At 35.4% G+C, this 12,449-nt stretch overlaps 1 protein-coding gene across 1 annotated transcript; it reads left to right on the forward strand.

The window, feature by feature from the left end:
* Positions 1 to 5,400: 5,400 nt before the first annotated feature.
* LOC139859858 (pectate lyase 1-like) lies at positions 5,401 to 11,352 on the forward strand. Its single transcript, XM_071848625.1, has 7 exons — positions 5,401 to 5,638; positions 5,833 to 6,482; positions 6,704 to 6,946; positions 7,178 to 7,401; positions 7,755 to 7,849; positions 9,836 to 10,114; positions 11,255 to 11,352. The coding sequence occupies exons 1-7, from the start codon at positions 5,401 to 5,403 to the stop codon at positions 11,350 to 11,352; spliced, it is 1,827 nt and encodes a 608-aa protein (XP_071704726.1).
* Positions 11,353 to 12,449: the final 1,097 nt, after the last annotated feature.

Consider the following 12,449-nt stretch of genomic DNA (forward strand, 5'->3'; position numbering starts at 1 on the left):
GACTCCAAGGAGACACCCCATGCTTATTTTGGTTACTTTTAAGATGACACAACTCCTAAGGAACATGCCTAACTTGAACCAAGGCTTGACTCATTTTCTCTTAAGTGAAAAACTAGACTTTCAAAAAAAAAAAAAAACTGCACAAAATTGATTCTGCAGCAAGCTGCTGGCCGTGGCCTTTTTTGAGCTCAAAGGGAGTTCTAAACTTTGTTTTGCAAGCTTATATCAAGTGTAAATCAAATCCTAACTAAAGGTAAAGGTGTTGGGGTTATTGCTTGGGGTATTTCTTGCTTGAGGCTTCAAGTTAGAAGCTTTCTTACCATCATCTTCATCATCATCTTGCACATTTGTAAACTACCCTCAACAAGCTTGAGGAGGTATGAATCTTCTCTTCTTATTCTTATATGTAAGCATATATATTCAAGACTTGATATTATCATGGAATTTAACTAAATGCATATACATGTAAACATGAACTTAATATTTTGCTTCCGCTTGCTTTAACACTAATACAAATTGGTTTTGTAATTATGTTACCATAAGAACATGTTTTATGAACTTGTTAAATTTCATCAAAATCAATCGAATTAATGTTTGAAATTGATGTTACCTTGTTTCAATAGCAGCGACTAGAAGATTTTGTGAAGGAATCAAGGTCTGAAAACAACTGAATTATAAAAATCAAAGTTGCAAATCATCTTCATCATTCGTTCACTGTTCATCAAGAGTTGAAGAATTCGTTGATGATTTAGAGTATAATCCTTCAAGGAAGTTGATAATCGCTGCCTTAGGATCTTGTTTCAATCGTTTTAACTTTCAATTTAATTGTTTGTGATGTCTGGTAAAATCACGTACAGGTTCGCTGGGTTCTCTCCTATGGAGAGTTTTCTAAGAATATATATATATATATATATATATATATATATATATATATATATATATATATATATATATATATATATATATATATATATATATATAACGAAAAAGTTATTCTTGATTGTGGTTGAAAGTTATTTATGAGACATATATATATATATATATATATATATATATATATATATATATATATATATATATATATATATATATATATATATTATTTATTTATTTATTTATTTCTCCATATATTTCTTACTACTCCAACGAAGTATATTACTCGTACGTTTACAAAATTTTATGTCGCAAGAATCTTAGATGAAATTAACAAATGTAATTCCCTATTATTTAAAATTCAAAATTGAACGTGAATACATATTTTCTTAAAAAAATCATTTGAATTAACTCAACATATATTAATAGGGATATCTAACTTATATCCTTGAGCATAAGTTAAAGGTGACTAATGAAGTTGAAGTTAACAACCATATATAAACTCCATTTAAATACTTAATTCACTTTACTATTACACGTATATATATATAGTTTACAGATCTTAAGACATATTCTGATTTTGTTTCATAAATACTCGGGTAGTACAGACATAAGCTCTTTAAATATAATTAGATATATCCGAACATCCAATTCATCATTAGACAGCCTAAATTGTGTGTAACCAAAATATGGAAAACTATTGATAGATATGAAAGTAACTTAGTAGAAAACGATGAAGCCTCTTTGTCAACATCAATTGTTGCTGAAACACCAGCCTGTGTCAGTTGACAATCAGTTGAGTCAATGTTTCGTAAAAAGGGTTAAACAAGCTGCACTAACTCCAGCTTTTAACATGTTTGATTTGAGATCATTGAAATGAATGAGATTGACACCATCTGGTCCGGTCCATTCCGGCGATTCCAAATTACTGAAATTTGATTTGTGTAGGGTTGTTCAATATTTATTTTGAAACCGTTTAAACTGAATACCGAATCGGAACCAAATCGAAAAAACTAAACCGAATTTATTATATGTTTTTAGATCGGGCAAAACCGAAACCGAATTTAAATATAGTTCTTCGGTTCGGTTTTCAGTTTTAAAAAATTATGAATTTGATTAATCGAAAAACGAATATCAAACCGAATTAATCTATACCATACTAAATATATATACATTAGCTATTAATATTACTCTACATATATACAAAATATGATTTGAGTAGATATATTTACTTTTCAAGTCAAATTATGTTTACTCAAAATCCCATTTGAATCTTTAATGTTATAATTTGTATAATTTCTTTCACTCCACATTTTTTAAACCGTTACCATTGAAGTTTGTCCTTCCGTTTAAGTCGATATATGTGTATGTAAGTTTAGACAATATAATTTATGAACAACTTCTTTTACAACATTTGTTTATTGGAAAAATATACAGATAGAGACATTTTTAGTTTCTCTTATTTATTGAATTTTTTCATTTTCTTGATATGATACGTATTATATTAATAGTCAAATGTTCAAACGTGAAACATAAAAAAGGCGAGAACTGCGAAAACTTTTAATTTATAAAGATTTTCACATGTAACTAGATTGAATCACACATAACCTTGATGAAGAGTATGAATGAACATAAATTAGTTGAAAAACACTTATATTTTACCTATATAATTAAATATATAGTTTCTCTTTCATATGTGTATATTTGTTTCCGAACATGTGAACAGTTTCATATAATTAACAATTTAACATGTAATTTGAGCTAATGAACATATGTTTGTTAATGATATGTGCATTAATTAACATTTGCATGTAATTTGTTGCATTTAAACGTATAAAAACCATTAAATTAAATAGTTCTTGTAATTCTCACATTTTTAGTGGTTCTTATTTGAACATGTCCGTATATTAATATTCCATTATGATATCAGTACGCTTGTTATATTTGTAAATATACATATATATGTGTGTGTGTGCGCGCGCGCGCGCTTCAATGTTCAATTACTACTATTAGTTTTGTATGATACTTTACAAAGTTATGTTTATTTATCTCTTGAGGCAAAAGTAAAAAAGAAAAAAATATATATATTCATTTGGAAGTCGAATTCGGTTTTAACCGAAACCGAAACGAAAACCAAATTTAAATTCGGTTCGGTTTCGATTTTTGAATTTGGTTTTGGTTTGATTTTCGGTTTTGAGTTTTATAGTTTCAAATCGAGAAAACCGGACCCAATAAATTGGAAAATCAAAACCGAACCGATGAAACCCCTAGATTTGTGAATCAACATTAACTTACAGTCATGATTCCAGTTAATCGATTTAAACCTCTTAGGGTTTCAACGACAGCTACATTCCGAAGAATGTAGTGATGATGCTCTCTCAATAATCTTTCAAACTTTGGCTTTAGGACATTTCTAATGTTCACACCGATTATATCTCCCTGAGAAAAGATAATTTGTGTTTAAAAAAAGAGTTGAATTAAAATCAGTAACAATAAATTGTGATAAACAAATGAGTATATGAGATATAAGTTTCAGTCTAATATATGATCCTGTTATATAATAAATAAGTATTAATACATTAACACAATCAAATATGTAAATCACTTATGAATGAACGCAGTTTAATATATGATGCAGCTATGAAACATGAGTATAACAAACATGTGATACAAACTAATATATACAAATTTTCCCATCTAACATGTTATTGTAGATCGGGATGATAATTCTCTACGACTCAATTTCTCTGGCATTTAGTGCTTATAAAAGTCTTGTTAAATAATTATTTGTATCACATTCGCACCAAAACTCTCAGCAGGCTCGCATTAAGTCTTTCTACATTTGGTTTTCACAGTCATAAAACTATTTCGAGCACCACTATGCATGAATATATCCATGACTAATAGTATATGATTTGAGAATCTCGAAGGACCTTGCAGTCATTGCAACAATGACCTCATATAAAAGGTAGATTATATTGCCGCTTCTCATTGCCTATTTACCTCCTATTTATTATTATATTTTTTTTTATAAAATATAGTACTAACGAGGGGGTTCGACCTGCGCTTCGCTGCGGGATTTTCGATGCAGATAAAAATATTCAAAGTTCGTTATTTCACTTTTAAATTAACGGTTGGCGTACGCGTTACGACAGGAATGTATAAAATGTAGAAATACTAAAAAGAAGAGAAAAGGAACGTAAAAGGATCTTATATGGCAAAACATGTTTTTATAAATTGATATTTATGCCTGTTAATTATCATTAATCGTTAATATATTCGGAGTACTATATCATGTTAGAATTAGAATATGCGACGATGCTTGTGTACCGTTATGTGGCAAAGTAAGCATAGGACATTGTTTGATTTAATTTCTTGATATTAGGTTCTAGCTATGTGGGGCCCAAGCTCATTACATAATCTTTGTGCCACAGGTCCAGCCTCTCTATTTACTTTTTCTTTTTAAATGTGAGATTCATTGACTCTCTCCACCAAATACCTTCTCCTCAAGAATCAGCTTTATTTTTTTCAAAACCCTAATCCTCCACCCCTGTCGTGTTCATCTTGGCCGTCGCCGCCGCTGTCGTGTTCATCTTCATTACTTCTTTTTCGATTTGTTGCTGCCTGTTTAAATCCTCTCTCCGACCACCTGGTAAATCCTCTTTCCGGCCTCTTTTTCGCTCTCTTCCAACATAAATAGATTCACCATACCATCCAATGTTAAATAAAACCACGAAGAATTCACTTTCTTTTTTTTCTTCTCAAATCGCACCCTTTAATTGGTGGTGTTCGAAGGTTGATGGAAGGTGGTGGTTGACGCAGGTTAGTGAATAGTGATGATGGTGTATGAATGAAGGTCGATGGTGGTGGTGATCGTAAATTGATGGTCGTAGTGGTGGGGGTGGACGGAGGTAGATTACACTTTTGGTTGGTGCCTTGGCGGTGTTTGATATTGATGGTGGCGGACAATGGATGATGGTGACGGTGGAAGGTGGGTGATGGTGGCGTGCCTGATGGTGGTGGTAAACTAATTAATGTTGGTTTGTGGGTTGGCAAGTTGCCCTATTTTTTGGCGTTAATTACACTGCTGCCATTCAGTAAATAAAGAGGGTGAAATGACCGGAATACCCTTGTGAACAGTAGAAATCTCATGAGTATAATGACCGGAATACCCTTGTGAACAGTAGAAACCTCATGAGAATTAGCAAATAGTATAATATAATATAATATAATATAACTTTTTTACCTATAGAGGATAATTTCCTTCTACAAATACTCTCTGTCTCGCATTCTATCTATAAAGTACTAATAATAGACTCATAATGAAAAGTGATGATTGAGTTTTCTTTCCTTCAAAATCTTGGCCCCAGTATCTTCTATTGGCTCCGAGCATTTGATGCAAAAATAGTAACATTGGTAAACAACTTATTACTAAATATGTAATTCAGTATATATACAATCAACATTTTCTTGTTTATCTTTAGCACGATACTGAATCATTTACCGATCCCCGATTAAAGTCCTACAATGAGGAATATTCATCTTTTTGTTCTTTTTACATTGACCTTTGCTATTGTGGAGCCATCTACTTCAGCTCGGGCACCTGATGATGATAATACGATTGCAGATGCTGTGGACCACGGTGGTGAACGTTCTAAACAAGACAATACCGCATATAACCCTGAATTGTTTTCTGGAAAGTACGCAGGAGATGTCGAAGCGAGAGTTTTGTTTTTTCATTACGTACTGCAACACTTTCGACCATGTATAATCGCAGACAATTATCCTAAGACAATTATTGCAATATCTAAGAAATGTGGAAAGTTAAAAATAAAACATCCTCAAGTACAACATAAATTTGAAAAAATAAATTATTTGATAAATATTATGAGAAAAAAATGATTTGTTGTTTTTTACACATAATATATGTAACTAAATGGCCATGGGATGTTATTGTAGTAAGATTAACGTGCGATCGACATGGTAATTGTCATAGGTCTATAACTGAAAAAAATTTAACAAGGAGGAACCTACACGAATGTGAAACAAAAAATACAATAGACAAGTGCTGGAGATGCAAAGCCGATTGGGCTGATAACCGAAAAGCATTAGCCGATTGTGTCATAGGTTTTGCAAAGGGAACTACTGGTGGTGCGGCTGGGGATATATACACCGTTACGTGTGATTCAGACGACAACGCTAACAATCCAAAGGAAGGTACTCTCCGGTGGGCCGTATGCCAACCTAAACCTTTGTGGATTATCTTTGAGAGAGATATGGTAATCAACTTGAAACATTCACTTCATTTTACGAGCGACAAGACAATTGATGGAAGAGGTGCAAAAGTTGAGATCACTGGTGGTGGCGGTTTCACCATTCATACTGTCAGCAATATCATTATTCACAACCTCAACATACATGATGTTAAGGTTACACAGGGGTTTTCTGGAAAATCAGGCTGCGATGGTGATGCTATCGCTGTTAAAAGCTCATCAAAAGTATGGATTGATCATTGCAGTATGAGTAAAGGTCCAGATGGGCTCCTTGATGTTACTGTTGGTAGCACATATGTAACCATTTCCAACTGCAGGTTCTACAATCACGATAAAGTAAGAATCATTTACCTAGCTAGCTTATGTCTCCTGCTTAATTAAATACTATTTGTGCGCAAAATTGTTTATTTATCGGGCAAACAACACAAATTCAATAGGTACGTTCAAAAATTTAAAAAAGATGGAGTACTAACTATCATATCATATCATATCATATCCCATGTATCTATCTTGAAATATTAATTAATGAGTGGTGTATATATATAATACTTAAACAGGTCCTATTGTTGGGGGCAGACGATAGCCACAGTGAAGATAAGAAAATGCGAGTGACGGTTGCATACAACAGGTTTGATGAAGGATGCGTCCAAAGAATGCCCCGATGTCGATTTGGATTTTTCCAAATTGTCAACAACGATTACAACAAATGGGGAATGTATGCAATTGGTGGTAGCGCAAACCCTACTATCCTCAGCCAAGGCAACAAATTCTTGGCTTCTGATAACAAATTTACCAAACGGGTATGCGGTACCAACTATATATTCGAATATTTGATCTTGTTTTGAATGATACGGAGTAATTACTTAGACATTATTTCGTTATAAAATTTTTATTACGTACACATATTGTAAGTATATGCAACATGTTGACTGATACAGACTAGCTAGTAACTCTAGGTTTTAATTTAATAAGATATATTAATATTAATATTAATATTAATATATTAATTAATTTGAATATATATTTTGAAGGTGACACAAAGGAGTACTACTGCTTCAGAACAAGAATGGAAGAATTGGAATTGGAGAACAGATTCAAATGATGTGTTTGAAAATGGAGCCTTTTTTGTTGCTTCAGGGTCTGATCCTACACTAACACCAGAACAACAACAAGGCATGATTCCAGCTGAACCAGGATCCAGCGTTCCACAACTCACTAGTTGCGCTGGCGTACTCTCTTGCGTGGCCGGTCAACCGTGTTTTTGATACTTGTATAATCTTAATTATTTGTTTATTTAAGACATATATTAAGTTTGTAATTTACAGAAATGCATTGTATTTAATATACGTGAATATCATCATTATTTTGTCTACTACTACTTAGTAAGGTCATTGAGTCTTACCCTTCTTGAAAATTTCATATGCCTATATAGTGTACAATTACAATAAAGAATAAAGGGTGGTGATCCTCACAGAATACGTTTTGATACATATACACCTACAGGCTTCGAATCCATTGCCATTACTGATAAATTCAATCAACATTGATTGGAAACTAGGATCCTCTAAAACATTATTGCCATTTTGTCATAAACTTTTCTATTGACAGTTCTAAAGATCTATCTTTAAAACTTATATTTATGCATAAAAGGTTGTATATTCAATTAGTTGAGGTGCAGCTATTTGTTGTAGAGGGTGGGCTTGGTATTGTACAAATAAATTGTGTATGTTAATGATGCGCATAGCTGCACATCGCCCTATATAATCGCGTAGGATCATATCCATACTGGCTAACACGCTGTTAACACCTATTTTCTTATGAGGTAAGGCTTAGTGTGTCAACAAGGTACTAGAAGTAATCTAGCTTTAGGAGGGCGGAGTGTTGCCGATTGATTTTTATCCTTGGGAAATAATCCCTGCAGACCCGGTTCACAAGTGTAGAAACTTGTGGGGTGGCTTAATCAATCTGTCGTCCGTAGAGCGTAAAAGTGCTAGCCGGATGACTTCTAGTGAGAGAAAGTAGAGAGAGAAAGAGAGAGGTGAAGTCTCAGCTCTCAAAATTATCAGAATGTCTGAACTGTGTGAAATGACGACCCAAGGGGTCTATTTATAGTGTCAGATCCACCAGATTGTTCGGGGACACGTGTCAGATGATGATACGTTCTGTTATTCGTGATCCGAAATTTATGCTGAAGGTGGCGTTCTCCGGCCAGGGCTTACGCGCTAGGCGGCCTTCAGGGCTTACGCATGACGGAGCAGCCTGTACAGCGGAGAACGCTGGACGGACAACTCCACAAAACTGTTGTTTCCAGCCTTCCTGATGCTACTTTTATGCAACAATTATGCCTTTTATGTGTGTATACGATAGGATACACCATTCAGTCCCCCAGTTTAATGACTTAAGCATTTGAAAAATGATTAAGTTGTTAAACTTTTAATAACGCATGCCAAACCAGCCTGTTCATTGCCCACTTGCATCGGGGATAACATTTTAGGCATTAAATGCAGACGAATTTTACTGACGCTGTTATGATTAATTTTTTACGGCTGAGATCCTCCACGCGCCTCCAGCTGTAAAAAGTGTTATTTCGTACCCTACATTTAAACTCACCCATACACGTGTCTCAATCATGGCCATAAAAATTGCACCGATGAACCCCTATAAAAACCGTCATAACCCTTTTACCATCACTTTTTTACTTTTGCCATGATCTAAAAAGCACATTTCTCCCCCAAATCTTCATCACCTTCTTCAATCTTCAACTTTTTAAGGTTTACCGTTTTCCAAGGTCAGTACACTCCTTCTTACTGCTATTTTCTTCTTGTTAGTATCTTTTACTGTATTATCATGGCTTCTACTCCAAGTACTGGCCAAGAACATGCAAAGCCTTCTTCGTTAAATACCGCTGACATTCCAGAAGTTAGCACGATGGCTTCATCATTGACAAGTGAATATTTAGATGGCTTAAAGATTTCCTTCCGCCATCTCAATCAATACAACCCTGTTCTTCCCACCAACAGACAAACTGCTGACAACCCTCCCGAGGGGAAAATTACTTTATACGCTTTACAAATTACCCACGGCAACCTCCGTGTTCCCCTTACTAACTTTCTTCTTCGCCTTCTTAGATATTATAAGGCCTGTCTTAGTCAGATGCATCCCCATGGCCTTCAAAAAATCATCCTTTTTGAAATGTACTGCAATGCTATTAATATAAAGCCTCGCATTAAAGTTTTTATCTCTTTGTTTAGAATTCGCACAATTAGTGACTGCTGGCTTACTATTGATAGTAAGAAAAATAATCATTTTGTTGGTACGAATAGAGTTTCAAATTTGAAGGACTGGAAAAGTCCATTTTTCTTTGTTGATGAGACTGTTATTCCGGAGGAATACTCCATTGTCCGGGAATGGGGTGCTATTGATGCTGGTGTGGGAAAGGGTGTTAAAATTTCTCCCGCAGAGCAGCGGATAGTAAATAGCTTGAAAGAGCTCCGCCTTCCGCCCAAATCATACGAAAGGTATGAGGGAATTCTTGTGCTGTGCAAAGTGAGTCAAGAATGGCCGAGCAATTCTGTGCCAGTACTCCGTGAGAAAAACCAGGGTAGGATGGGATATGATCATCCTACTGTATATAAATGCATGCCTATTGCTTGTCACATTTGCTTATATTGCTGTTTATGTTTTTGCAGCCAACTCTGTGATGCAGGTTCGTTCTGCTCTCTTATCCGTTGATCTTGATGATGACGTGGAGGTCACTTCTCGTGACAAAACTGCTGAAGAGCTAGAGGCAGAGAGAGCTACAGCTGATGCTAAAGCTGCTGCTGATGCTATTGCTGCTGAAAAGGGTGAAGGAGTAATTGTTAGCTGCTCTGATAGTGAGTCCGGGTCTGAACAAACAGACACTGAACGGACAGCGGATGATACCACCACCGCCGATCAACAAACATCAGGTTCAGTTGACATCATAGGTGAAACTAACCCCACTCCTCCTCCAACCCAAAAGACAAGAAAGAAGAGCATAGGCTCTAAAAGGGCGAAGAGTACAGAGGAGGGCAAAAAGCAGAAACGCAGAAGAAGTATGCCCATTCTGCTCGCACACACATTTTTTTTAACTGTTATATTTATTCATAATGCTAATTTGTTTTTGTTAGTGATTTTAGCAGAATCTGATGATAGCCAAGGGAAGGCTACTGAGGGCGGTGAACGGGTGCCGGAGGAAAATCTTGAAAGTGAAGGAGAGAAGGGCCTGAAAACTCCTGATCCAAACTTTACTCCATTCGAGGAATCTGAATTTCATGAAGATAGGTCGGAAGGCAACTCTGCTTATCATTCTCCTCCTCCTAATATCACTAGCCCAGCTATCACATCCTCCAATGTTCAAGAGCCAACTCTTCCAGCTCATGTGAGGGCATTGCAGGCCATCATTGCAAACCCTGCTACTAAGGATAAAGAATTTGCAACTCTTCTTCAGGTATGAATGATAAGACCATCTGCATGTATATGCTTGTAATTTATTGACGTGAGTTGCCTGAAATTACTCATATTTTTTTTTCTTGTACAGGGTTATGTTATTCCTGAGCTAAAACCCCAATTCACCGCTCTCCGCTCTGATCAACTCAGGGAATCAACTATGGCAGCTCATGTACTGCTAACCAATCATCTGGACTCTGTGCTGCAACTGCAGAAGCATCAGGAGTCTATTCTTGCTATAGCCCGTAAAGATATAACTGAAGGTGCAAATGCTCGTAAGAGAGCTGCTGATGCTGAGCGTGCCTTGAGTGATGCTCAGAAAATAATAAAGGCTAGAGAAGTTGAGCTAAAAGGTGCTCAAGATGTCGCTGTTGTTCTGCAAGGGGAAAGGGATGCTGAGAAGAAAAGACTTGAAGAGGAGCAGGTGAAAGTAAGCGAGCTGGAGAAGCAGCTGAGTGCAGAGAGGGAAAAATCTGCTTAGCTTCTCCGGAGGGCGGAGGAAGGCGAGGGTAATTTTGCTGAGCTTAAGAAGGGGATACCAGGTGTGATAGCGAAGGTGCTTGGATCAACTCTTGTGGGGAATCCCTACAATGATTACGTTGATGCTATACGCACCCATGCTATTGCTGATGTAACAGATAAACTGACCAGACGCCTTGCTCCAAACATGTCTCTCCCTGCTGCTATTACAAATCTGATGCCTCTTGGAACCCTAGAGAAGGTTGAAGAAGCCTGAGACAGATTGATTAATCTGAAGATAGATGTTTACGATGAAGTATGTAACAGAGAAGAGTCATCTGCTCAGGATGTACTTAATATTCAATTTTCATAAACTTGTAACCACTTCATGAGCAGACGTTTGTAATAAACATTGACAACTTTGAATTCCATAAATATGCATTGCCTTCAATGAGCCTATCTCCTTACATACTTGTTTCAATTATTTTGTTGTTTCATGCTTAGAATAAATCTGTGATGCACTGAAGCATATAATAAATTTGCTATGTACAATTGTACACTGTAAAACTGAGCGAAGCACTGTGATAATTATTTAAGGTAATTCGGTTTTGGACGTTTTGCAGTGTTAAGTTCAGCTGAATGAGCAACACTTAAAAAATTCACTTTGTAAACATTATGTTTTTAATCATGCTATAAGATATTCATATTTTGTTATATGCATTCGTCATCAAATTAATGAGGAATAATAATTATGAAGTATTTTTGAAGAGTGATTACAAAATAATCTTTCCTTCATACGCTTTCCGTCATAAAGTATATGAGGAAGAATTTTTTGAAATATTACATAAATATTAGTTATGAGTTAGTGACTTGTCCGTCATACGCCTTCCGTCATAAAGTATATGAGGAAGAATTGCTAAATATTTTTGCCTTTATATATAAAATATAGAACTTCGTTCTGTGAAGTAAGTTTTTTATAATGTTTGTCATGACAAGTATCTGAGTTTTGTATCATGCCTCGGTGCGTTCTAGTAAAACTTTAAACGTTTTCTAGCCGATCCCTTGTGCCTTTTGCTGGCCAGCACAAAAGCTTTCGCCACCGGAGGTATTTTAAAAATACACTCCTTCTGTGGGCAGGTTATAAATGTAATGTTTTACATTTGTCACGGGCAGCACTTTGTTTAAGAAAAATATAAAATTTATTGTTCGGTACTGTGCAGTACATAAACGATTGATGACGAATTTAGGTGGATCAAGCCTAATTAGTACGCCATGAATGTTTAATGTATGCAATTGCTAACATATGCACTGTAAAATAACCACAATGGTTCACAGTATATTGATAAACGTTGCTCTTCATATAATGCGAAAATA

The sequence above is a fragment of the Rutidosis leptorrhynchoides genome, chromosome 7, assembly GCF_046630445.1.
Source record: "Rutidosis leptorrhynchoides isolate AG116_Rl617_1_P2 chromosome 7, CSIRO_AGI_Rlap_v1, whole genome shotgun sequence".
NCBI classification, from domain to species: Eukaryota; Viridiplantae; Streptophyta; class Magnoliopsida; order Asterales; family Asteraceae; genus Rutidosis; species Rutidosis leptorrhynchoides.

Coding starts and splice junctions, on each gene's coding strand:
- LOC139859858 (XM_071848625.1), top strand. CDS start 5,401: ATGAGGAATATTCATCTTTTTGTTCTTTTTACATTGACCTTTGCTATT. Junction 6,483..6,703: donor GGTTCTACAATCACGATAAA/GTAAGAATCATT, acceptor ATACTTAAACAG/GTCCTATTGTTGGGGGCAGA. Junction 6,947..7,177: donor ATAACAAATTTACCAAACGG/GTATGCGGTACC, acceptor TATATTTTGAAG/GTGACACAAAGGAGTACTAC.